This window comes from Eriocheir sinensis, chromosome 40, assembly GCF_024679095.1.
Source record: "Eriocheir sinensis breed Jianghai 21 chromosome 40, ASM2467909v1, whole genome shotgun sequence".
Classification (NCBI taxonomy): domain Eukaryota; kingdom Metazoa; phylum Arthropoda; class Malacostraca; order Decapoda; family Varunidae; genus Eriocheir; species Eriocheir sinensis.
In genome coordinates this window covers 2,952,730-2,979,684 of record NC_066548.1, presented here as the reverse complement: position 1 = coordinate 2,979,684, position 26,955 = coordinate 2,952,730, and the positions used below count along the sequence as shown (strand labels likewise).

The 26,955-nt window shown below is 46.1% G+C and overlaps 1 protein-coding gene across 4 annotated transcripts in view; it reads right to left on the bottom strand.

The window, feature by feature from the left end:
- Nucleotides 1-26,374, bottom strand: part of LOC127009212 (dual specificity protein phosphatase CDC14A-like) — a 56,882-nt gene extending 30,508 nt beyond the window's left edge. For 2 of the 4 annotated variants that reach the window (XM_050882071.1, XM_050882072.1), the window contains exons 1-2: nucleotides 26,007-26,364; nucleotides 22,114-22,286 (exon numbers count right to left, since the gene is read on the bottom strand). In XM_050882071.1, the coding sequence (XP_050738028.1) occupies nucleotides 22,114-22,286; nucleotides 26,007-26,055 (222 nt within the window). In that variant the 5' untranslated portion in view covers nucleotides 26,056-26,364. Of the gene's footprint in view, nucleotides 1-22,113; nucleotides 22,287-26,006 lie in introns of all 4 variants that reach the window. The other 2 variants (XM_050882070.1, XM_050882068.1) reach the window with 2 other exon arrangements.
- Nucleotides 26,375-26,955: the final 581 nt, after the last annotated feature.

Below are 26,955 nucleotides of genomic sequence, written 5' to 3'. Positions count from 1 at the left end.
CCGAGCTCCTCCCTCCCGCGCCATTACTGCCTTCCAATTATGCCTACATTGAATTAAAACTCCCACACCACTCGTGTTCCTTTATTGCCTTAAAGCTGTACTCGGTGGTTCATTTCCTCGCCACCACCCTAATTTTACCTCCCTGACTGACACACACACACATTATGCCGCAGCGCGATGCTTCACGTAAATAAAGACTGAGGAAGACTCCAAATCAGCTATAAATGTCCCTTCCTGGTGTGTGACGTTAGTGTGCTGAGCAACCGTACTAATTATTCATGGGCTCTACTCAGAATCTGGGCCGGGGCAGCCACGACGCACCCCGCCCCTCCGTCCCTTCCCTCAAACAGGTTGGATAATCAATGGGCGCCCTAAGGGAGTGGGGAAGGTAAATTGTAGTTACTCGGATGTCACAGTAGGTCATGACTGTGTCCCGGGGTAAGGAAACTGTACTGACTGGTCTTATTTGCCTGAGTAGGGAAGTGGTGGTTTTACGGTAAACTCTCCTAACTCGGATGTCACAGAGACCAGGGGGCAAAAACTGCAGTGGTTATGATGTTATACGATGTCCTGCCCCAAGGTAAGGAACTGAAGATGGTAAACTGTCACAGTCGACCGTGTCCCGGGGTAAAGATCTAGGGCTGGTAAATTCGATACTCGGATATTACACTCGATACTGCAAGTGTCCCGAGGCATGAGAGTCACGTCCACCACTTTTTATTTTTCATTTACAGCAGAGGAGGTAGCCAAAATTAAAAAAAAAAAAAAGTGAGTATAACACTTGCTAATGCAAGGAATATAGAAAAGGCCTCTCCGAACTCCTTGAGATCACGGGTCCAAAAGGTAGAGTTGAGTGCCGGCCGGACACGTAGCATGTTACGAATTCAGCTTGTGTAGTCTTTTTTTTTTTTTTTTCAACTCTCGTACTACTGAGAGATGTATCAAGTTTCATCAGTGCTCTGGCTATTGCGTATCCCTGCCTGACAAGAATTTTAACGGAAAATATAAAGTTGAGAAAGCAAAAAATGACTGCAGCTGCAAACATCTGCCGGATTCCGAATATCAATACAGATGCAGTTATTGGACTTACGTCACGTCGACTCCCTCCGGATTCTCGAGCGAGCTATACTTTTCTGAAAACACGCTGAGACTACGCGTACAGCTGAGGTACTAGCGAATTTTTAATTTCTTAATGCATTAAAAATAAAATAATAAAAAGTCCAGCTATTGGATTTGTGAGAGAGGCAGCTATTTTTAGGACGGCTTCCTACACATACATCACACCGACAATGCCCAGTCCCACGCACGGGCGAGCGGCAGTGGGAAGGCAGGCAGGTCAGGGAGTTGGTCGGCGGGGCCAGGCAGGGAGGCGGCCCTGGAAGTGTGTGTTTGTGGGTCCCGGCGGGGCCTCCAGCACGCCGCCCGCCCACGCATGTTCCCGCCCTCCGACACCCACACTGAGCGTCACCCGCACATGCGCTGCAGACACCTGTGTGTGTGTGTGTGTGTGTGTTACTGCTTTACTCCATCATGCGCACTTGTTTACTAATATTTTCATTGTATTTTTGTTGTCTGTGCATTAACGAGCTGCAGTAAACATAAAATAAGGTTAGACTCGTGCCGTCACGCTCCCCTTTCTGTGTGTGTGTGTGTGTGTGTGTGTGTGTGTGTGTGTGTGTGTGTGCCCATAAAAAAAAAAAAAACAGACCTCGCCTACGTGATACCTGAGCGTGAGGCGCAGTATTAAACCTCAATGCAGCGCGGACAAAGCGACAATAAGACCAAGGCCGCTGCTCCTAGTTAAAGATGATAGACTGATTTCAGGTGAAGGTGCTACTACAGCGAGCGCTCCACCGGGAGTGTTACACTGCAGCGAGCGGTCTACTAAGGCATATACTTTACCAATATACTGTTCGTTTATAATTCAAAAAGTACAAATAAATCACCATTTTCCTTGGTACGGTACTTTCACAAAAAAAGTAAGCAAAGATGTGATTGAGACAGCTCACTGCCAACGAACGCCAAGTTTTTTTTAAGAAAGCGTGTTTTGGCTTCTAACTATAATTATTCGATCGTTTGTGTTTGCTCGTCATTCGATTTATAATTTTCATGAGTCATCGTGAAATGACGGTGGCCAGTGGAGTGAATATTGCTCGAGCGGGCCACTCGTTCGAATGAATCATTGAACCAGTTCCACATTCGGGCTCAATCATGAAAATCAGAGTGTCTGTCATTCTGCTGCACATAAATCATACCAACAATCAGAGCCAGACTTGAGATCAATAACCTAATAAGGCGCCTCAATTCTGCCGTCAAGGTTCCCTGTGTTTTGTACAGTTGCGACACAGTCTTGTCGGTGGGAGGGTCCTGGACGACTTTTAGCACTCTACCACCATTGTCTATCTCGGGCAGCGAATCCTGCTTCATCAGATAGGATCGCGTTATCATCTGTGCCAACCCTCTTACCTCGTGCGCTGAAAAAGTGGCTCCACGCACCTCTCGACTCATATCATATCAGTCAGTTATCGAACTGAAAGACTTTTCTGTAAAGAGTTCTTGTTGTCTGTGGCTTACTTTCATTACAAAAAAAAAAAAAAAAAAAAAAAAAAAAAAATAATTTGGAAGAATGTGTTGCCTTTTCGGACAGAACCTGAAATTTGGCAGCCTTGGCGAGGGAAGGAACGTTCGTGCCTGTACTCCCCACCTGTCACGTTTTCTTTTGTGTTGCATAACAATGCCATATCAAAGACAAGGCTCTGCTTCCTGCAGTGCGCCAAGAAAATAGCTTCGCGTAAAACGCAAACGCTGTTCCTAATGTCAAGATGACACTTCCGTAAAAAAATAACTCTTATAACAGCAATGTAAAGGATCAAATCTGTCAGACTAATATCCTGGCTGTTAGAGCTCACAGAATCCAATTTCGTTATCACCTTTCATGAGGTTGTGGGATGCGGCAGCCAGGTAAGTTCAGATCGTCAGGTGTCTGATAACTATAGCTCAAGAGGTGGAGTCCTGGTGGGCCACACTTAATGGTAGCACAATAAACTACAGATATTGAGCTAGATAGCGCACTCCAGTAGCACCGACGTGTATTGTAGCGGCTGGCTGGCACATGTCCATCCTCCACATCCCGGGCTTGCTCTCACTATTGAACTTTGATATTGCCTCGATAATCATACAAAGGCGAGGGGCAAAGGGGCACCTATATAACCCTTATCCTCGCCCCCATACAGGTATAATTTACGTTCGACATGCTGCGGCGCGCCCACCTCCGCCATCTTTGTTTACTTCCTGCCTCCCGCCCACGCAGCGTCACGTGGCGTGGGCTCTTCGGGGGCCGCGCCGCTCCCCGCCCGACAGCTGGCACCCCAACAGGTGGTCCACGGTGCACCTGATCCAATCTTGTTCCCAAGTTAAGAGGAAAATGTGAGTGCGGGGGCAGCTCCTCGCACCCCAGGTGTGCGGCGTGGCGGCTCACCTGAGGCCGCCGGTGTTCCAGGGGGGGCAAAGATTACCAAGGAGTGGCAAGGAAGCGTGACCTTGTGAAGGACACTCCACCTTACTCCCTAACTCCAGCCACCCCATATCCTGGAAGGCTGCCACCTGGCCCCCGCCCCCCTCCACCTTTCTCAACACACACGCCACCTCCACTCCCCACCCCCTACTCTACCCTCAATGCCTGCCTCCCTCCCTAGTTTTCTCCCCATCTCAATGTCCGTCTCCTTCCTACTTCCACTTTCCCCCCCATTCTCTGCCCGTCTCAGTACCTGTCCCCACCCTCCTCGCCCTCTTCCTACTCCAGGACAATCCTATTCATCAGTATTGGCTTTTCGTGACGAGGCCCAACTCTCCACCTGCCGCCCGCCGTCCTCGCCAGACCCGCCGGGCCGCCCCAACACCGCTGCACGCCGGAATGAGAAAGCGACGAGGGCGAGAAAGAGAGAGAGAGAGGGGGTAGCGGTGTGTGGGTACATAACAAGTGCACCTCCCTTCCCCTTGCCCCGGGCCTGTCCTCCCTTACCCCCGCCACTACCATATACGGCAGAAAGCTCCTGCATCAGCCAGCCAGCCAGACAACCAGCCACAACTCACCAGCCATTCTCTCCTATCTCGAACGTACAAACTTTCCTCGTGTGTGTGTGTGTGTGTGTGTGTGACCCTGAGCGAGGTACACATACACACACACAACACGTGGATCTACACACAAACCCCAAACACACAACACTGCCTTCCTTCACACCCCACTACTGTTTGCCGTGCACCTAGAGACTAACGGAACAAGGACGCGCAAAAACACCAAATATTAGTGTCTCTTTCCGCACCACAAACAGGAACCAACCAAGGTGATCCAGCCAGCCCGTCTTGATACACAACCACAGCACACACGCGGCGTTATAACACAAAGCACGTACACTCACTGCATCCCAATCACATTCCTGGATTCCACGCACCGCCTTCCTGTCTCAAAAAGTAACGGGGAGAACGAAAGAATCAAGTAAGCATGAAATCATTAACAGGGGTGTACGCGGAAGCAATGCATACACATACACGCACTGCAATCCATTCCATCACAGCGCGAGTTTCAAGGTCCCGCCCACCAACCCGAAGAACGCGATGAACAGACGAACAAAAGATAAAATTACTGATCAATGTGAATGAGAGCTTGAACGAAGATCCCTCCCTCCCAGCACATGACAAATAAGTATTCCAAGACCCCGCCCGCCGCCACCATCCATCCAACGCCCACCAACGCAATGAACAAAAACGAATGATGGATCGACTGGCTAATTGGGGTATACGGTCACGGCGCAGAAACAAAACTAACGAAATACTGAATTACTGAGCGTCGTAAACGTTAATGGACCTTTATCATAATCCTGACCATAACGAAGGACAGAAAGAGAGAATTATGTAGATACGAAATGCTCCCTCACGTCACGAATACGAAGAATGAACTGCACGAAACAAGCCTATTGACCATCTTAACCATAACAAAAAGAGGGAGAATACATTAATACTAAATGTTCCTTCATATCACCATCACCAACCCAACGAATACGAAGAATATGACGAACTAAACAAGCTTACTGATCATCATAACCATACGAAGAATATAATGAACTAAACAAGCTTACTGATCATCATGACCATAACGAAGGAGAGAACCATATAAATACTAAATGCTGCAACCTTCGCATCAGCACCAGCCCAACGAATACGAAGAATATAACGAACTAAACACCAGCATAAGACCACAGACGTTGCGCCGACTAAACGAAACTTTCCCACTTTAACGAACTAAACAAGCTTACTGATCATCATAACCATAACGAAGAAAGAATCATGTAAATACTCGATGCTCCTTCCTTCACATCAACACCAGTCCAAGAAATACGTCCACGAAGCCAACGAAAGCTGCTTACTATTGATCCTCGTCGTGAGCGTGAACGTGAACAGCGCTCCGACTCCCTATTGATCATAACGAGGAACAGAACCCGAGAATCCTGCAGATGCTGAAGGCGAGGCCCATAAATAAGACGGAGCCGCCACGCCCTCGCCTAATGATCCCCGCGCCAGCACCTGCCTCGCTCCACCGTGACGCAAGGACCGACACACGCCGACTCAATAATACAGAAAACTGCCTCTACGCCTCTCTCTCTCTCTCTCTTGGCGCTCTCTCCCCCTCTCGTCGGCTTTACAGGTAGAGGGTGAAAAGGTTAAGTGTTCCAGCCTTGTTATGAGCGTTTCTTTTGGGGGTATTTTAAGTGTGTGTATGGAGATTGATACTTACATGTAACTACGTTGTTAGTATCCTTTTTTAACTGGCTCTCTTACCCCTCTCTCCCTCTCCGGTTTTACAGGTGGAGGTGAAAAAGTTAATTGCTACCACTTTATCACGTGCGTTTCTTTGGTGACGCGTTAGTTGTGCGTATGAGGATTTAATGTATAAGTGCGTAGTTAGTGCTCTACTACTCTACTCTACTCTCCTCTACTCTCCTCTCCTCTCCTCTCCTCTCCCTTCCCTTCCCTTCCCTTCCCTTCTCTTCTCTTCTCTTTTCTCTTCTCTCTCTCTCCGGCTTTGTAGGTGGAGGCTGAAAACTTTATTGTTCGGCCCTTGTTATAAGCATGTAATGGAGACACTTATTCGCGTGAACATTGTAATTCAACTTTAAACACTTACATTTACAAGAGCACAAGAGCGTGTAATTGACTGAGAGGTCGTATAACAAAGTAAAAATTTCATAGTTCGTTGTTTGATAATTTTTAGATTGGTTTAATTGGTCACACTTGTTGCTAGAGGATTCAGCGTGTAAAGATTCGTATTCACAACTGCGTGGTAGGAGAAGTTAGTGTGCTTCAAAACGATAAAAAAATGGTTATAGGCAGCATGGGGAACTTTACTGATCGCTCCACTGAATTAACGCCAGACGATTTAAGAGTGCGCACAGTTTACTTTATATCCGCACCTAACAGAATATACAAACTAAACCAACCATTATTAACCAGGCAAACAAATCATACTGTTCTTGTTCGATCCTTGTTATCCGTATTTCAATGGTGATACTCGCTCATACAGAAGCCAACGTGGAGAGATTCACACTTAAAGTACCTATTAGTATTAGGTATAGGTGAAGTTGGGGGCAAACGCTATAGCTGCACGTGGAGTATTAGTACCTATAACCACCTAACTGACAGGTAATATATCAGACACGTCATGGACTAGGCAATCACTGCATCTTTCACAGGCGACACATCCGTTGGCGATGACAATGTGAAACTGATAAGTACGGTACTGCACACGCCAGGCGGGAACCCAATTCATCTTATACATGGATACACGGCAGGGGGAAGTTGTACACGGCTTGGCACGGCTCCAAGTCTATAAAAATATTGATAAACCCAATAAAATACACACTTCACAGGCGACACATCCGTTAGTGAATACAATATGAAACTGATGAGTTGCATACGACTGAAAGGGATCTAATTTATCTTAAACAGGATATATATCACAGGGTCGGAACGGATACAGCCCCATAAAAATAAATATATAAACCCACTAATTCACACTGCATAGGCGACACTTCTGCTAGTCACAAACATTCGGCTCGCTGAAGTAGTACACAGCTCGCCATAGATTCAAGTCCAGAAAACCCTTGATAAACCCAACAATAAAATACACACTTCACATGCGATACTTGAGCAATAATCACAAACATTCAACTCATCGAGGTAGTACATGGGTCGACAGGCATTCAAGTCCATAAAGAAAATAATAAATCCAATACTACACACTTCAAAGGAAACACCAGCAATACAGTCAAACCTCACCATTTGCGTACAGGGCGGTCTGAAGGTGCGCAAATGGTGAGGTTTTACTGTAGTCACAACCATTCGACTCGCTGAAGTAGTACACGGGTCGACAGGCACTGAAGTCCATAAAAATAATAATAAATCGAACACTATGCACTTCAAAGGAGACACTTCAATAATAGTCACACACATTCGACTCGCTGAAGTAGCACACGGGTCGGCACGCATTCAAGTCGACAGCCTGACATCGTAAAAAACGGTCTGAGTACGCTACCATAAAAACCCTGAGAAACTTAACTACGCGCACTTCACAGGCAATAAACGGTGAAACTGGTATAGACAGAAGACAGGTTGACAAAGAGAGAGAATAAAAACGACACGTGGCCAAGACCTACTTACATCCTGAGCTATACAATGAACACTTGAGAAATAGACGCTCACTTTTACTCGTGACACCAGCTTGGGAGAGAACAAAACAAAAGACAAACGTGGGCTGCAGTAAGAACGAAAGAAAGAGGTACGGGAATCTATACTCTGGAAAACTATCTGTGATCGTAAATGTAGACAACAAACACTAAGAAACAAACACTGGGTAGCTTGGTAGAAGAAAAGGTGCAATATGAACCAAAGAAATAGATATTGGAACCTATACTCTGGAAAACTACGTCGTAAGGAAGGTTGTGATCGTAAATGTAGACAACAAACACTAGGAAACAAACACTGGGTAGCTTGGTAGAAAAAATGGTGTAATATGAACCAAAGAAAGAGATATTGGAACCTATACTCTGGAAATTATGTCGCAAGGAAGGTTTTGATTATAAATATATACAACAAACACTAATAAACACTCTAACTCGAGACACTTCAGCATAGTAGAAAAAAACACTAAAGGCGTAATATGAACGAGAGATACTGGAGCCTATACTCTTGAAACTACGTCGCAAGGAAGGTTTTGATCGTAAATATATACAACACCCTTACTCGAGACACTTCAGCTTAATAGAAAAAAAGTGAGGCGGAAAGAGTTACAGGAATCTATACTCTGGGAACTACACCGTGAGGAAGGCTTTGATCGGTATACAACAAACACTTTTAAAACAAACACTGTTGCTCCAGACACTTCAGCGAGGCAGGAAAAGAAAACTCGGGGCTTAGAAAGAACGAGACACGGAAACCCATACTCATAAACGATCATAAATACAACAAATACAATACAATAAATACAATGAATACAATAAATAAATATACACATAAACGAACACTGTTACTCCAGACACTTCAGCGAGGCAGGAAAACAAAACTCAGGACTTAGAAAGAGCGAGAACCCATACTCTGAAAACCACGTCGTAAGCTTGGTTCTGGTCGTAAACGTATACAATAGACACTAAAGAAGGACACTCTTCCTTATGACATTCAGCTTGATAGAAAAAAACCGAGGTGTGATAAGAACGAAAAAAAAAGATACGGAAACCTGCAAACTGGATCCTATGTCGCGAGGACTTAAGGTTTGATCGTGAATGTATGCAACAAACACTTGAGAAACAGAAGCCCCTCCGCGTGACACTTCAGCTTTAGTGAGAACAGACAAAACAAAAGCTGGAGCGCAGAGAGAACAGAAGAAAGAGATACGCCCTTAACATAACCTACATATACACTGGAAAGGAAGGAACAATACGCTGGAAATCTACGTCGTAAGCAAGTTTCTGATCGCCCAGGAGCCCACGGCACTGCACGCGGACCGAACACCGAAACTGGGGCGGAGAGGACGATGAATATGATGACCTATTGTGTACACTGACATCCTGTACGTCGCATGAGAAATATATTGATCGTTGAGGTACCCGGATCACACCACTGTACTGTATGTGAATCGAGCACTAATGACTGAAGGGTGGATTGAACGATAGATAAACAGGGACTTTCTGGCTATACTGAAAACCAAAGTAGTGAGATGACAGATATACACTTTATACTATATATGAATCGAACACAAATGACTGGGTGAAGGGGCTATTACACTGGGCAAATTTTCCGTGGATCTTCAGTCAAACCACGATTTCCGCTAGCGTGGTTCTCATTTGTTTTTTTGTTACTGCTGATGATGATGATGGTGAGTAATACCGTCGTCCTTCGGTGAAATCTACCGTAGCTTTGGAAGATCGTGGACACGTCAGAAAACCACGGAAATATGAGAACCACGCCAGCGGAAATCGTGGTTTGACTGAAGATCCACGGAAAATTTGCCCAGTGTAATAGCCCCTTAGAGCGAATGATAGCTACACAAAGACTTACTACAGGCTACATTGAAAACCCAACTCGTAAGATGATGACAGAGAAACACACTGCACAGAATATAAATCAAACACGGATTGGAGGGAAGAGTGAACGAGATACGCAAGCACTTACTACAGGCTACACTAAACACCAATGTCGTAAGTTGATGATAAACACACTGTACCGCATATAAATCGAATTCTAATGATTGGGGGAAAGAGGGTGAACAATGCAGATACGAAAGGACTTGCAGGTAAAGGTGAAGTTGGGGGAAAATAAGAACATAAAAACGTAAGGATTCTGCAAGAGGGCGACAATAAAAACTTAACGCGTAACATGACGACACAAAACACACTGCACTGCATATCAATCGAACGTGAGACACTTCCGACAAGTGTGTGCGATTCAAATACAAAAGAACTTGCATCAGGCAGTGGTAAAAAGTTAAATCGTCGTCGTAAGTTGAAATACACGAAAACTCTCACCAGACTGTATTGAAAACCTATATAAATCGTTGTCGTAAGTTGTACACAAAAAATTTCATCAGACTGTATTGAAAACCTATATAAATCGTTGTCGTAAGCTGAAATACATAGAAACTTTCATTTGCCTGTATTGAAAACCTAAGCCCTCGTCGTCTAAGCTGAAATACACAAGAACTCTCATCAGGCAGTATCCAAAATCTAAGTGTTCGTCGTAAACTGAAATATATACATAAAAACCTTCATCTGGCTATATTGAAAACCTAAGTCGTCGTCGTAAGCTGAAATAAACGAGAACTCTCATCATAGTGTATTGGAGACCTATGTCATCGTCGTCGTAAGCTGAAACACCCCAAAAACTTCTATCAGGCTGTATTGAAAATGTAAGTCGCCGTCGTAAGCTGAAGTACACAAGGACTCCCACTTGGACTCATTGAAAACCCAAGTCATCGCCGTAAGTTGAAAATACACAAAAAAACTTCCAAAGTCATCATAGGTAAACTAATGCCTAGACCCTAGAAACACACTTATGCATGCGGACCAAACAGGGATGGAGGTCAACCGGTATGGCATTCAATTCACCGCCGCGGGAGATAATACATAATTCGGGAGGAAGTTGCATGAAGGCTCTCAAGATCAACAAGAGATATTAGGGCGCGGAGGACTGTGGCGCGGCAGCTGAAGGAGGAGGAGGGGGCAGTGGTGGTGGGTGATGGTGAGGGAGTGAGGAATTAAGGAGAACACGAAGGGTCTCAATCCCAGGCAGTGAGGACGCGTTTATCGACCTTCCGGTTACTGAAGGTTGGCTACACCCCCTTCGCTTGGCCCTCCTTCCCTCCTTCACAACCTTCGCTTCCACCTCCATTCCGTCCACACTCCAGCACCCCCTTCTCATACCCCCTCCTCCCCTCCCTCAGCCACACCTGTAAGTAGTACCTGGGGCCGCGGTGAGCTTCTCGAACACCTCTCACTATGAATCGCATTCCTGAGGTGCCGCCTCGTCCCAGTGGCTCGGAAGCAACTGTTACGAGGCGCTGCTGGACTTAGCGAGACTGAGTGGAAGGAAAGGGCGGGTGGAGTGGACTGTAGGGGAATGGAACGGTGGAAGGGGTGAGTGGAGTGTTGGAGGATGGAACGATGGAAGGGATGGATAAACTGAAGGGCTTGAGAGAGAGAGAGAGAGAGAGAGAGAGAGAGAGAGAGAGAGAGAGAGAGAGAGAGAGAGAGAGAGAGAGAGTATACGTGTGTGTGTGTGTGTGTGTGTGTGTGTCTAGGTGCGTAACGGAACAGTATCAGGCCGCGGGAGCACGAGTAACCTGGTCGTGTTGGAGGGGGCGTTGAAGGGCGCGACCAACATGTTGCTGTATGGAAAGTCAGACAGCCAGGCACCACCAAGAGGAGGAGGAGGAGGAGGAGGATGGTGAGCCCTGTCGCTGACCTCACCTGCCCCCTGGCGAATGACCTACTTAAGACCCGGCGAGAGCAGGGCAGGCAGACTGGTGTTTTTTTTCTCTTCCCTCGTCTTTATATATCATCGAGGAGGACCTACAGCCGCGGGCACTGCACAGGGAAGGGAGGGTCCGTGGGCAGCAGATAATGGTGTGTTGTCATGTGACGTGATAGAGCGAGCGATTTAAATTCAGGTTAGCCGCTTTTTTATCATTCGATTGTAAGTTCCGTTCTATTTTATTGTTGTTGTGTATGTTGTACAGAGGGATGCATGCGCTCTCTCTCTCTCTCTCTCTCTCTCTCTCTCTCTCTCTCTCTCTCTCTCTCAAATATGCATGCCGGATTGTGGTAGTATCATGACGGTACAATTTTTTGGCAGCTGTTATGAAGCAATCCTGTTTTACTCGTTTATTTATTTACCGCCGCACAGCCAGTGGCCAATGCTCTCCCATCATCCATACAAAGACCGCTCAAAATTAAACACAGGGCGCGCAAAACCATGAACAGTATTAAGGCTGCCACACAATTCAATTTCCTATTTCCCCACCGCAGTATGTCTTAATCACAAGGCTGGATGATTAGTTTCGGCCATCCCGCGGCGCATCCCTTCCTTCCTTCCCTTCCGTTACCAATGAAAGCTGTTCCGGTAGCAGCAGCAGCAGGAGCGGAGACACAGTGGGGGGAGGGAGGTAGCGGCTTGGGTTGCACCGTACACCGCCTTCCCTCAGCTGAACACGGCGGTCTACAGGTGCAGCACAAGATACATCCGGGAAGGTATTGTGTAACAAGTGCGGTGATGGGGGACGCGGCCACCAGCTAACTGATTAACCGCACTTTTTTTTTTTGTTATTTTTTAGTACTATGTCTTTCTTTTTCCCCCTCAAGGCTGCGGTTTAAGACTTTTTTATCACGAGTGTGGTTGGTGATGGCCGGTGAGGGTCGTGGGGCATTGGTTAACGATCCACCCCAGCTATCAAGTCGCCTCGCCCGCTACAGGGAAGATATTATTGACTGGCGCAGCGGAAGGGGAAGGAGGAGGAGGAAGAGAGAGAGGGAGAAGACGAGAGATGATTACAAAGAGGAAGTGAGAGGAGGAGGAAGAGGAAGTAGACACATGCATAGATAGATAAAAGTATTGAAACGTGTGACGAGCGAGCAACACACACACACACACACACACACACACACACACACACACACACACACACACACGAAGAGGAGGATGAACACGCATGCAAACACAGGCAGATGAACAGATGTATTGAAGCGTGTGTGAGGAGTGTGAGACGTAGTTAGGTAGCAAACACACACACACACACACACACACACCATTCTTCCCGCCCACCCAACACCTGCCTCCACCATCTCCCACCATCACCACCCAGCCTGCTAGCTAGTCCATGAGCCAGCCAGCCGTGAACGTATAGTCACTCGTATAGACTCGTCACCAGCACGGCCACACACCTGCTTCACACACCTGCTGCCAACACGCATCTCCTGTGACAGTTCTCTCACGGTTCTTCCACCTTCGGGAGGCTGACGTGTATATTGTTATGACTGTTACAACCACGAAAACAACTTATAATGATGGGTACCGTTATTGTTGTTATCATTGTCATTAAAGATACCACAGGAAGGTGACCGAAGCAGATTTCCTTCCTTCCTTCCCTGCGTGCGTTCTAACTTCCCCTTCTCTTCATTATCATCAAAACCTGATATGTGAGAAAATAGCTATGCTCAGACTTCTCCCTTTACGTTTTTCCCTCATTTGGTTCTGTTTTTACATTTTCATCCTTCGTTTCCTTTCACCTTCCACACCCTCATTCTTCCCCTCTCCCTTTCTCTTTCTTATTTCCTCTCCCCTTCTCTTCCTTTCCTACCTTTCACTTCCCTTTCACCTCCCACTCCTTCCTCTCCCTCTCTCTCCTTCCCATCCTCACGTTCCCTCCCTCCCTCCGTCTCTTATTAACTCCATCCCTTCTATTTTTTTCCTTCCTTCCATACCGCCACAGCCAGGCCTCCCGCGAGCACCCTACCCATGACCCTCCTCTACGCAGACATTAGGGCTTATTTTTAGTCCTCCTGCTCCTCGCCCGAACACGCACGCACCTCCGTCGGGTTGGGGGCAGAGACGTCTAGCTCGCGTGTGTGTGTGTGTGTGTGTGTGTGTGTGTGTGTGTGTGTGTGTGTGTGTGTGTGTGTGTGTGTGTGTAGCTCCTGGCAATGCTGTGAATATGTGTGTACCGTAAGTTGCTGTAGAGGAAATGATGAGGGGGGCGGATAAGTGCAACAAAGGCATGGGAATTAAGAAGCGAGTGAGTGCCTGTCTTCCTGCCCCGCCGACAACCAGCCAGCCGAGGGACGAGGGCAAGGCGGAGGAAAGGAAAGGAACAGGAATGAGAAAAAGTGTTTGTTGCAAGAATCGCCGCCAGGGACAGAAAAGGAAAGGAAGGGAAAGGGACCGAGAAGGAACAACCCGAGGGGAAGGGAAACGGAAGAGAAGAGGAATGAAAGGAAAATAAAGGAAAGGAAAGGAAAGGAAAAGGAAGAACGGAATGGAGAGGGGCCGAGAATGAACAACCCAAGAGAAGGGGAATTAAGAGAAAGGAAAGGAAAGGAAGGACGGAAGGGAGAGGCACCGAAGAGCAACAACCTTAGGAGGGGCAAGGGCAGCGGAAGAGAAAGGGAATCAAAGGAGAGGCAAGGGAGAGAAAGGAAAGGCACCAAGGAGCAACAACCTGAGGGAGGGCAAGGGCAGCGGAAGAGAAGGGAAATTAAAGGAAAGGAAAGGAAGAGAAGGGAAAGGCACCAAGGAGCAACAACCTGAGGGAGGGCAAGGGCAGCGGAAGAGAAGGGAATTAAAGGAAAGGAAAGGAACCGACAACCTGAGGAAGGGCAAGGGTAGCGGAAGAAAAGGGAAATTAAAGGAAAGGAAAAGAACCGAGGGGCAACAACCTACAGGAGAGAAGGGGAATTGGAAAGACAGTTATGAGGGTCGCTGTCGAAGGAATGGAAATGCAATGAAGCAAAACGACAGGAAAGGAAGGAAGAGAATGGGAAGAAGGAAATAAGGACTGTAGTGGAAATCGCAGCCGGATGAGGAAAGGAAAGGAAGGGAGAAAAGAAAAAAGAAGGGACTGGATCGGAAGGGTTGCTATCTGAATCGTTGTCGAGGGAGGAAAGGAAAAAAAAGGGAGGGGATTGGAATGAGAGACTTATAAGAATCGCTGCCGGCGGAGGAGGAGAGGAAGGAAGGGAGGAAATGGGGAAGGGACGGAGAGATAGGAGGGGGAGTGCCAGAGGTTTGGGGGAGGAGAAAGACGAAGGAGAGGGCGAAGGTAGGGAAGGGAGGAAAGCTGGAAGGAAGGAAAGGGCCAGAGGATGAAGGGATAGGAAGAGGAGAGGGTGCCAGCGGTGGGGAAGGAGAGAGAGGAGTGGGGAAGAAGAACCACCCCAATCAACCCACGGCGAAGGTAAGGAAGGAAGGAAGGATAGGATAGGAGAATGACCAAAAGAGGAAGGGATAGGAGGGGAGAGGGTGCCGGCGGTGGGGAAGGAGAAACAGGGAGGAGAGGGGACGAAGAAGGACTACCCCAACCAACCCACGGCAAAGGTAAGGAAGGGAAGGCTGGAAGGAAGGAAAGGAGCATGCCCAAAAGAGGAAGGGATAGGAGGGGAGAGGGTGCCAGCGATGGGGGAAGGAGAAACAGGGAGGAGAGGGGAAGACGGAGAGACCACCCCCCAAGCAACCCACCAAGTCCCGCTACACAGTTAACCCACATACCTACACCGCTGGCTGGCTGGCTCGGCTAACCCATCACCTCGCTCGCCGCCAGCTAAATGTCAACCGCGGGGGTGAGCGAGAGGTACTTGCGGTAAAGGCATTATGATAAGACTTTCATTTACTCGGTTTTGCTGAATGGACTGTGAAACGCGCCATCACCCACAGCCTTGAGTGTGTCTGTCTGTCTACACCTCGGGGGGGAGACAAACACAGTCGCATGGTGAATAGCGGAGAGAGGGAGAGGAGGAGGACGGGGAGGTGAGGTGAGAGGGGGGGTGTTGGAGGAGGTGAAAGAGGAAGAAGAGGAGGAGGAGGAGCCACCTGCATCGATTAACAGCGTGGTTTACACTCAACTTGATCCAGTGCGGCGTAAAAAAGGCGCCAAACGTTACACTCCCTGGGGAATAACATTGGTGTGGATGCGTTTTTTTAAGGGTTGCTGAGACGAGTTCTGGCGACTGAGTGGGTGGGTGAGGAGAGGTGGGCTGGAGGTGCCGTGTGGTGTCCTTCCTGACCCTCCCCCCCGCGCTCCACACACACAAGCCTGCTAGTCCCTCCTCCGTTGCTGTGAGTGTGGGGGTCCGGTCGGTCGGTCGGCTAATGGCATGGAAGGAACGGGCAGAGAAAGGGTTGGTTCGCTCGGCACGGGTTAGCTTGCCTAGGCGAACCGAGGACTGTCCACCCACCACACACACACACACACACACACACACACCTGAGCCTGCATGTCATCACCCTCACCTGCCCTCACGCCACCCGTACACATCAACATAAATTATCCACCCCCATCTCGTCATCGTCGTCAGGTGTGCTAGAGAGGGCGAGGGTGAAGAAGGAGAGAGGGCGAAGAACGAGAGAGAGACGTTATTAAAAGTCCTCCCCGGATAAGTAGTTTCATGTTCCGGTGGTTGCAGAAATAGTCTAATAAGGACATTAAAACGCAGATACGATGCCAATTACCGAGTCCACCCTTACCGTGCCCCTAATAGCGCCCCCGACAAAACCCTCCCGCCGGATGTGGCAATCACTGACCACACAAATACGCGGGTGTGGCGGCCATGTGGATCACTCACCAATGGTCACACTCACCCCGCGCAAAAAACATCCCGGGACAAACAATTCATTTAACCCCGTTTGAACTCTGGCGTCATGTGCGTTGTGGGTACCCGAGCTGAACCTTCCTAGCTCCGTCGATGCGCCAACTATTTCCGTTTCATCCGATCCCAAGCATGTGTGTGTGTGTGTGTGTGTGTGTGTGTCAATAGGATTGCATACACAGCCACGCCCCTTCATCTATTTTTTGTACCCTGTTTGCTTTTCGTTAACTTTTCGTGCTCCTGTTTTTAGTTTCTTCGTGTTTTTCGTATTTTCCAAGAGCCACAATAATCAACTCATGTTTACGTATATGTCTCCTCGCATGTCATCACTACGGTAACTGAAAGGGTATGCATTTAAAACTTGGTGGGCTTGATGTGGCATTTAACTCGCTTCACTCTCCTTTGAACTGATCTCACACGATGTATAGGCCACATTTCCTCCTGCCAACGATTTTAACGCCTTCAAGAGGGGAATATCGACACATCTCCAACCGATTTAGATTTTTCAATTTGGATGTTCTACTTTTCGCTGTTTGGGAGCAAGGACATAACGACATTTTCTCCCTTGAGTTGCCTTCGTTGCTGTAAAAAAAAAAAGGTTCTAAGCAGAGTTGAATAGCACAAATATATATCGCTGCATTTGTGAACGTGTCGACCAACCCAAACCAACAAGGAACATGGAAAATAATTGACTGGTGAGGTAAGGAACAACTCACTTTACCCTCATCTGAACTGACCTCACACAATACATGGGTTTCGGTCTCACCACCCTTGCACATCACAACCACATCGATAAGCAAGCACTGATAAGCAGGCCAGACATAAACACATCACTAGGAATACATCGAAAACATGATGGATGAGTGGAACAGGTTTGGCAGTCATGTTGTGAGTGTTAATACGATATAGTCAATAAGCACCTTTCAGCATCTTACTATACTGCCGTACTGACAAACGTGGCAATCATAGCTACACATAGTAACACGGGTGCTCAGAAAGCTTCCCTTCATGACGCAGCAAACCGCGTTATCTGTAAGCACCCTCGCAGATCATAATTAAATCGTAGTTCAAACAAACGCGCTGGTCCTACATAAACAAATTGGGGCGCATCGAAATATATGAATAACAAGCAATTCACACAACACTCCTGTCGTTATCTATAAGTGGGTAGAGTTTTACACACAGACTTTAGAACATGTCGCTGTACTGATGAATGTGCCAGCCAAGCCCAAATGAAATGCACATAAAACATCACGAAGTTAACTCAGACAAACTTCTGTCTTTACGAACGCTATCTCTAAGTTGCACATCATTTATACACATCGCTGTACTGATGAATGTGCCAGCTAAGTCACATAAAACATCACGACGTTAACTCAAACAAAACTTCTGTCTTTACGAACGCTATCTCGAAGTTGCTATACTCTTACACACATCCTTTATACACATCGCTGTACTGATGAATGTGCCAGCTAAGTCACATAAAACATCACAACGTTAACTCAGACAAACTTCTGTCTTTACGAGCGCTATCTCTAAGTTGCTATACTCTTACACATATTATTTATACACATCGCTGTGCTGATGAACGTGCTAGCCAAGTCAAACAGAACATAGATGAGAATACACCGAAGACTTCACAACGTTATCAGCTCGCACGATGTTTCTGACTTTACGAACGTTATCTACAAGTAGTTATACCCTTACACACATAATCCATAGATATCGCTGTAGCCTACTGATGAACGCGCCAGCTAAGCCATATACAACCTAAATGAGAATGCGCCGAGCACTTCACAACTCAATCAACAACTACTACGATACTTTTGATATTATGTCCTTTATCTATGAGCACCGTGGCACATCATCATTATCATCATCATATCGTTCTCATAAGTGGTGGTCATACGCAAATAAAATAATTCTGATAAACAAAAAATTTAAATATCAACAAACAAAATTCAGTCTCGTCCAAATACTCCCACGATATCTTAAGTTCCCCGAAGCTCGTTGAATAAACATGTCAATTAAAATCGAGCATACGGAAGACCCCGCAAAAGGACAATACGTATGACAAACAACTCCTTATTAAACCAGAGAGCTGAGGCTTGGTCGATTAATTAAACAGCGGGATCCCGAGGCCCACGCACCCACACAGACATCATACCTGACACCGAAGGAAAAAAAAAAAAAAAAATCGCCCACCCAAAATACATAGAAGAAAAAGAACAACAACAGCAACAACAACAAATGCATCCTACCTTATAACAGAAAAAAATACTCCCACCAGAAAAACATAGAAGAAGAAGAAGAAGAAGAAGAAAATACATCAAAAACAACAAAAAAAAGAACACCATTTAATCAGTCTGGACACGAACTCGTGGGTCTATATATAACACGCTGACATCGCACTAACTTTTCTTTTTCTTTTACATTAGCATATTAACTTGACTGGCGGACACATCATAAACCGCCGGCTCGAGTGATAAAATTTTCAAACTAAATGTGACCCCAAAAAATAGACACGTGAAGGACGACGTCGTATTCACTTGACCTTGCATGCAACGTTGTGTGTGTGTGTGTGTGTGTGTGTGTGTGTGTGAGAGAGAGAGAGAGAGAGAGAGAGAGAGAGAGAGAGAGAGAGAGAGAGAGAGAGAGAGAGAGAGAGAGAGAGAGAGAGAGAGAGAAAGGGGGAAGGGAAGTGCTTGCCAGTGGTACAAATGCCAACCTACGACACACAAAAACAACTTGGACACCCGAAAGGCAAGCATAGCAGTATTAATAATGGGCATACAACCAGGAAGCATAAGGGACATTCTACCAGTAGCTAACCTCGCCCGTTAGGGCTGAACAGATAGCAAGACGGCCCCGCGTTCAGGAGGACGCGAGTTCAATCCCCGACCGGTGCCACCAAGCTGGGATTTTTCAGTCGCCGCCAAGTGGTTTAAAACTACCCACATGCTGTCCAGAAGACCACCTATCAACCCGGACTCTAGATTCTTGGATTAAAGATGAGCTCTGGGAGGGCAGCATGAGCCAATGCAAGATGGCGCCACTATAAACACTCGCCTGCGCCAGAACGGGCTGGGCCGACCATCAGGACCCACCGGGAAGAAGCCTTGGACTGACCATCAGGATCCACCGGGAAGAAGCCTACCGGCGCAATAGGCCAAGACGTAAAAAAAAAAAAAAAAAAAACTACCACACAATACCAACCTAACCCTTCATAATCCTGACCTACGTGCATACTCTCCCTCCGCACTGTCCAGGGCAATAAAAATACCAGCTAAATAGAAACCCATTTGGACACACACACACACACACACACACGGTCTTCCGCACCAACACACACACACACAAGGCTGCCCGCTGTATAGTTGCCTTGCCCAAACCTCTGCTGCATCTATTATTAGCCAGCAGTCCCGCGAAAGCCTGCAAAGGGTCACCATGTACGCTTAAAAATAAATGGCAAGGCAAGTAGCTCGGTGTCAAGGCGTGGATAAAAACTGACCCCATGAGTATAAATCATCAGGAGGTGTGGAGAAAAATGCAATACATACACCTACACACACACGTCTGATGACCGGGTACTGCTGTGTCGCCTACATAATGCATCAGTGTGTGTGTGTGTGTGTGTGTTGGCGGTAGAATGGTGATAGGTGAAGGTGGTGAAGCATCAATGAGGCAGCGGTCTTGCTATCGGTGGTGGTGATAGGTGATGGTGATAGGACGTAAGAGGCAGCGTTATTGTTATTGGCGGCGGTGGTGGTGATGATGGGTGGTGGTGATGAGGCATAGATGAGACAGCCTTCTGGTGTTGGTCGGAGACAGGAGGCAGTGGAGGTGGAGGTGGGTAGCGAGGTGGTGGTAGTGGGTGGGATGAAGGAGGCAGAGGTGGTGTTGGCTCCCTGAAGGTCGTCGAGGCGGAGGTGGTGGTGGTAGTGGAGGAGGAGAGGGCAGAGGAGGAGCTGCTCGCGTGACGCCGGCCGATGGGATGTCATGCTTTGCCAGAACCTTAGGGGGGAGGGGAGGGGAAGGGACACACACACACACACACACACACACACATGCATTTCACACTGGGAGGAGGCTATTTAAACTCTGGTAAACGTACTATCATTCACGAACAGCACTATAAATATCACAATACTCATTATGTTTTTTTCCCCCTTTCTCTCAGTGTGTGTGAGTGTGTGTGTGTGTCCATTGTTACATGCCAGTATTGTTTTTACAGGAGAGTCAGCCTCGTAATGGCCTATAATTTATCACATTCCTTAAACCTAATAAACCTGTGTTCCCTAAATTTGTGATAGTTTTTGCACACGCTTTCGTTTCAAACAAAAAAAAAAAGACAAAATGTGTGTGTGTGTGTGTGTGTGTGTGTTTAGGCCTAGAGACACGCGTGGTTATTCAGCTGCGGTCAAGGTGGTAAGGCTAGAGGGCGTAGGAGGACGAGTTACCACTAAAACCCTTGCCAGCCATCCTACACTTTCCCAGGGCCCCGAGAAGGACTCCACGTCGGGGGTAGGCAAACTCTCTCTCTCTCTCTCTCTCTCTCTCTCTCTCTCTGCCTCCCACACTCGGTCCTAAGAGCCATTCACCTCGCCCCACCCACCGCCACACGACCCACACTTTCCCTGCCCACGCCAAAGTACAGCTAAGCCTTTCACCTGCAACGTTATGTAACACGGAGTTAAAGAAAATATGGCACGGACCTCACTTATGAAGACCTCGAACCCTCAGACGTATAAAAAAAAGTCTCTAAATCGTCTAAGTTGGAATATGGACTGAAACGTGTCTAATAGCCCAATACCCCTTACGTGGCAAGAGCGGAGGAAAGAATTTAAAAAGCAGGACTGGAGCCAGACAGAAAAAGAGACCTCGCAGTGCAACAGGCTAGACTTGGATGGCCACACGCTTGCCCTTCAAAGATCCCTCACTCTGTCATTCACCACACACACACACACACACTTGCTGATAGCCGTCGCCTTATCCAGTTCTGCGTAGTCCTGGGAAAGTAAGGAGTCGAGTTTCGAAGCTCTAGTTTCGTTTACGAGAGAGCAGAATACTTATATTGATCACATTTTATCAGCATTGTACCCCTTTCACTTCCAAGGAGGTCTGGGAAAGTAAGGAGTAGAGCTTGAAGGCGCTGTTATCCTCTTTTATTAGGAGGGCAAAATAAATACAATGGCAGAGGGATATCCTGTTTCCACTTCCTCTCGCTCCTTCTTCACAACCTCCAGCCTCGGGAGTCGTGGGAGTACCTATGGACGATATACTCAGACGCTTCCACCTCTCACATTAACATTTCCAAAGCCCAAAAAGGAGACCGATCGGGTTATAATGAGGGTTTCTTATGTTCTTGGTATACAGAAGAAGGGTCAAATTACCATCACGGTCATTAAACTACCCCTGGAAATGTCCCAAACTCCTACGAAAACCGTGTCAAATACTGTGTGTGTTTGGGCGCTGAAATGTTGAAGAATATATCCCTTTTTAAGCCACGTAACATTCGGGTTGTGAGTGATGGGGCTGTCCACTCACAAAGCCATAACACGTTGGAATAACTACAATAATAAAAACAAAGTAATCGTGGAATGGACAATGAAACGGCACACGCAAATAAAGCCAGAACTAATGAACCACAAATATAAAAGGCATTAACACAGGGTACATTTAGCTATTAAATTACTCTTTACGAGGCACTCACCTTTAGTTTCTTGTTCAGCTTATGGCAGTACCGACACAGCATGGCCAGGTTCAGGGGCCCAAAGTCGGCATAGAAGTTTTCATAAACTAACTCATCGTCGATTGAGAAGTAGTGTGTGTTGGCAGTGGATCTGGGTCTGCCTGACGTCCGAAGAGTAACGAAATACAACCGATCTAGAAAGGAAGAAACAAACAAATTCACACAATCAATAAACTAGAAAGGAAGAAACAAACAACTTTACACAATGAATAAACTGTTCTGGGAGGGTACAAGATGAAAATGAATTGAAAATGATAAGAAATATATAAATAAATGTTTCAGAACGTGTGTGTCTGATGCCATAGTAAACAAATAAGTACCTAGCTACCCAGCTTTCTTTGTGTGTTAATGTGTATAAAGTCTTTCCAGCTCAGGACAGGTGACCTGAAGGTGGGCTAAAGCAGGGATGAATTTTTCAATCATTTATACAATCTATGAAAGGCCTTTCTTTCCCGCGTTTTGATTAGCATATAAAATTATCTTTATATTCTTATAAGACCTGAAGCACTATTATATAGTAAGTAAACATTTTTTGGAATGGTTACTCATGAATAGGATAGCAGTCCCTAGCCATATGCTGAGCCAAATAATAGACTTGGCATGGCTTGAAACAGTAACAAACAGTACCTATCTAGTAACAGAAAAGTTAAAAATATTCATACATCACCTTTATTAAACTCTGTCTATCTCCCTCCTGAGGCAAGTGTCTCATTAAGGTAATGAGAAGGCCCTAGCCCCTCCCTACTCTTCCCTCCTATCTTGGTCCATGTAATTGGTCATTTTCATGGATTAATATTGCTTCCTTCCCCCTAGCCAGTAAATGTCACTGGTTGTGAGTCATAAACCAGCTTAGGATAGCAAATAATATTTAGTTTTCTTTTTATCCAAATACAGGCAATTCATTTATAAGCTGACTTTTTCCTATTACTATTCACCATGAGGCAGATCAATAGTTAGTGGCATACTATTATAAATAAAGATGCAACATAAAATAATAATGAGTACTACTGGCTGCTGAAACTAAAAGCCCACCCTCCTCAGTCCACCAACCACTCCTGCAGTAGTGGGTGTAGACTGCTTACATACACCATAATTATAAAGTGGAACAGCTTGATATCCTCAGCATACTACTATGGAGGGAGATCTTGCCCTTTGCACTTAAATTAAAAACTGGTGCTATCTTGGGCCCCATTTTTCCATTATATTACTGACTTTAAATACGATCCTGTTAATAGCAATGGCCATCCATATCAGAGGCTACACCTAAAATCAAAGTACACATGTCTACCATACTGACATGCAATAAATAACATGTTGATGAAGCACAGATTTATAAGGCTCATATAGTTATCCTTATGTAAATAATTTATGAAAGGTTTGTGTGGATCTTTCAGAAATAACAGCAAAAGACTGTTCTTTGTAAACATTTGTTATAAACTGGCCATCAAGTATGTTCTTTATTATTTTTGCATGTATAGAATTTTATGATGGTTAAGATTAGGTAAAGACAACAAAAAGCAACTCTGATGGACTTGTTCCTCACTTAAACCAGTAGAGGTGTTTTACAAGCATGCAGCTGATGGCCTCATTTGAATGAAGAGCATAATCTACTATATCAGTATATCTCACACATCCACTCAGCACTCTCTTCCTGCATGATAACCTCCATAACATATATCTACTGATTGGGTTTAGGTTGCAGCATTATACTTCTCACCCTACCATGAATACCATAAAAACTTAGCTATATAAAACAACATCAGATGGAGTGACTACACCACCACCACCTCTGGAGATGCAGGTAACATCCATGACCTGGCAGTAAAGGCTGATATAAAAGTGGCTGTAAGATAAGGCAAGATAACTGCAAGTAAATGTATCAATGGGAAGTGACAACAGTGGTCAACATGAGGACTTGGTGACCTCAAAACTTGCAATCAAATCCTTCCTACCAATGACTACATTGGTGACTGGGTTTAAATGTTCTCTATATTAAGTATTCATCCCATCTGATGCTCAATGCAGCTGACTCAGTGCAGCAGTGACTACCTAAAAACTCTTCTATGCGACATACGTATGAACATTCATAAAAAAAACATTTCAAACCTGAACAGTATTACTATGCCTCAGTTTTCTACTTGACTTAAAAATAGTGATGTCCATAACAACTATTTCATCACTATAAACAGCCTGCCAACTACCACATTTTGTTGTCAAAGAGGCATGAAAAGAGATATGATATCCTGCTGACAGGCACACTATTTTCATATTATTATCAACATTATCATGTTACCTTATCATGGCACTATTTTTTTTTTTTTTGGGGGGGGGGCAAAGTCCCTAGATCAAGAGTTTTCAAATGGCACTAAGATTTACAGGGTTGTATGAGCCCTATCTAAGGAGAAATCAGTATGCACACATCACATAAAATGATGGAACTGCAAGAATGTGCTCCACTCTCTTTGCTCACTTAGCATTTTCACTAAAGTGATTGCAACCTTGGCCAATCTAGGAAATTTCAAGTGAAACTTGGAAATGGGAACTCAACATTACCTACACAGCCTCCCTCATCTCACACAACACTTATACACATACAGTTAGATGAGACCTGCTGTCATTATCACAGGCCATTATCACAACACATTCAAACAAACACCTAATTCTGCTTAAGCTACATAGGTAGTTCAGTCCTAATACACTAAATCTAATTCTTTACCTAACTGAAGTTTTCTAAAAGGAGTGACATGCCCATAGATATGAGCTGCCTCATTACTGCAGAACCATTCCTGACATAGCCAGACCAATGTGCCTGGGGGCAGCTAACCAGGGGTTAACCCGCCAATAAGTTACACTTGGCAGTCTCATCAAGCCTTACCTTAAAGCATATGTTGTTATCTGTACACAAATTTCACACTAAATTTCATATTTAGTCCATAAAACGAATGTTTCTTGTTAGAATGTAACAAAAAGTAATGATCAGATTAGTTAAGCTCAGGCAGTCAGTCACCTAGCCAGTCCTTCAATCACTGCCTCTCCCCCTTGACTTGGCACTGCTATGTGAGTGGCATTCCTACCTCTTCTGATGCCCCTGAAACCTGACCAAGACTAAACAGATGCTGTGGTTAAGAATTGCTGTGTGTCAATGCAAAAACATAGCTAATCAAAGCTTATTGTATTACCCTGACCTAACTACATGAACTAAACCTTACTGCATTCTTTTTGTAAGGCAAAGCCAAGCCATACATCATGAACAGCTTCCTAGGCAGCAAAGGAATGTCCCTGCAGCTATGTTGGCAGCAAAGGAATGTCCCTGCAGCTATGTTGGCAGCAAAGGAATGTCCCTGCAGCTATGTTTATTATAAGACTATAGAGCCAAAATTCAATATAATAATATTTTTCAAATTGACACCACCACCACCACTTATTCAGTTCAAACTCCAGAGCTGGATACACAGGCCTGAGCTGGGCCTCCTCCAGAAGACTACTGTGAGTTACTGTGAGTTGGTTTCAATGTCCCCCACAGGCAATAACTGATCTTGATATAAACATATATAATGAGACTACACTTGTTGCTACACATGACCTGCCTCAATCTAAACTAGTAGATAAATATAATATGCATGAAGGGTGAATGAAGACACGAAAAACTACAACAATCCCTGTGACCCGCTGTAACCCGAGACAAGAAGGGGAAAACCGAAGGAGGAACTGATCGTGTAGGCCTATGTGTGTACAGAGAGGTGAGTGCATGTGGAGGGTATAGTGGCGGTGACATTTGGCCCCCGGTGTGGCATAGCGGGCCTGGCAGTAACATTCCAGCAGGAGGAGGGAGGGAGGAAGGCGCAGGGACCCACCTTTCATGTACTCGGCGGCACACACCAGCACCTCGCTCGAGTCCTCCATGCTGAAGGCAGTCCGGGCACTCTTCACCACTCACTGCAATAACCGCCACTCGCACTTTTCCCGCAAATTCGAGCACTCAACAAGCACGGCAGACGGCGGGGATCATTTAAATCAGGCCCCGCAGCACACTCTTATCACAGGCGCGGGTGACATATGGTTATCCCCTGCTGGCCGCCCTAAGCCTTGCCCTGTGCTGTTCTAGCCTCGGCGCGCCATTATTCACGGTCTGTCACTGGGAATAAGACACAGCTACACGAGAGCGCCGCGCACAGTGTCACTCTGTAGCCATGTTTGTTTTAAATGCTTTTATTTAAACTCCAGCCGAGCCAATCAGCGTGAGGGGCCAGGCGCGCCACGGTGGCCACCTCGCCTCGACTCGCCACCATTTATGCAGCCTTCCCTAAGCCTTCACATGCTGGCCACCCCCATCATTACAATAGTGTGTGTTTATTTGATTGCCTGCCGCTGTTCCCAGTAATCGGCAGGCACAGGCGGCCCTGCAGGAGGCGACACACGCGGGCATGGCGGCCTGTGGCAAGGAGCTCCACAACGATCAAGGGACCGATGCGCAATCCGTATTTTCTGGTAAAATATCGTAATATCACATGACACTGAGATCAAATTGCAATGATTTTAAATCCATGATATTTTATTGTACTTCTGGGTGGCCGATATGTATTTGAAATACTCAAGTTTCGATGGCAAGGAACAATGACAGCAAATTGTCGAGATCGATTGAAACACTATAAAACATAATTTTATGGGTATATAAAATACCGTGATATTTTTCTGATGGTATATCGCTGATAAATATTTATATTTGATGATAGTTCTGTATTGTTGACCTTCCCGCAGCGAGCCCCAGTGTCAGCGCCGTGTGTTGTGCTGCTGCTCGCTATT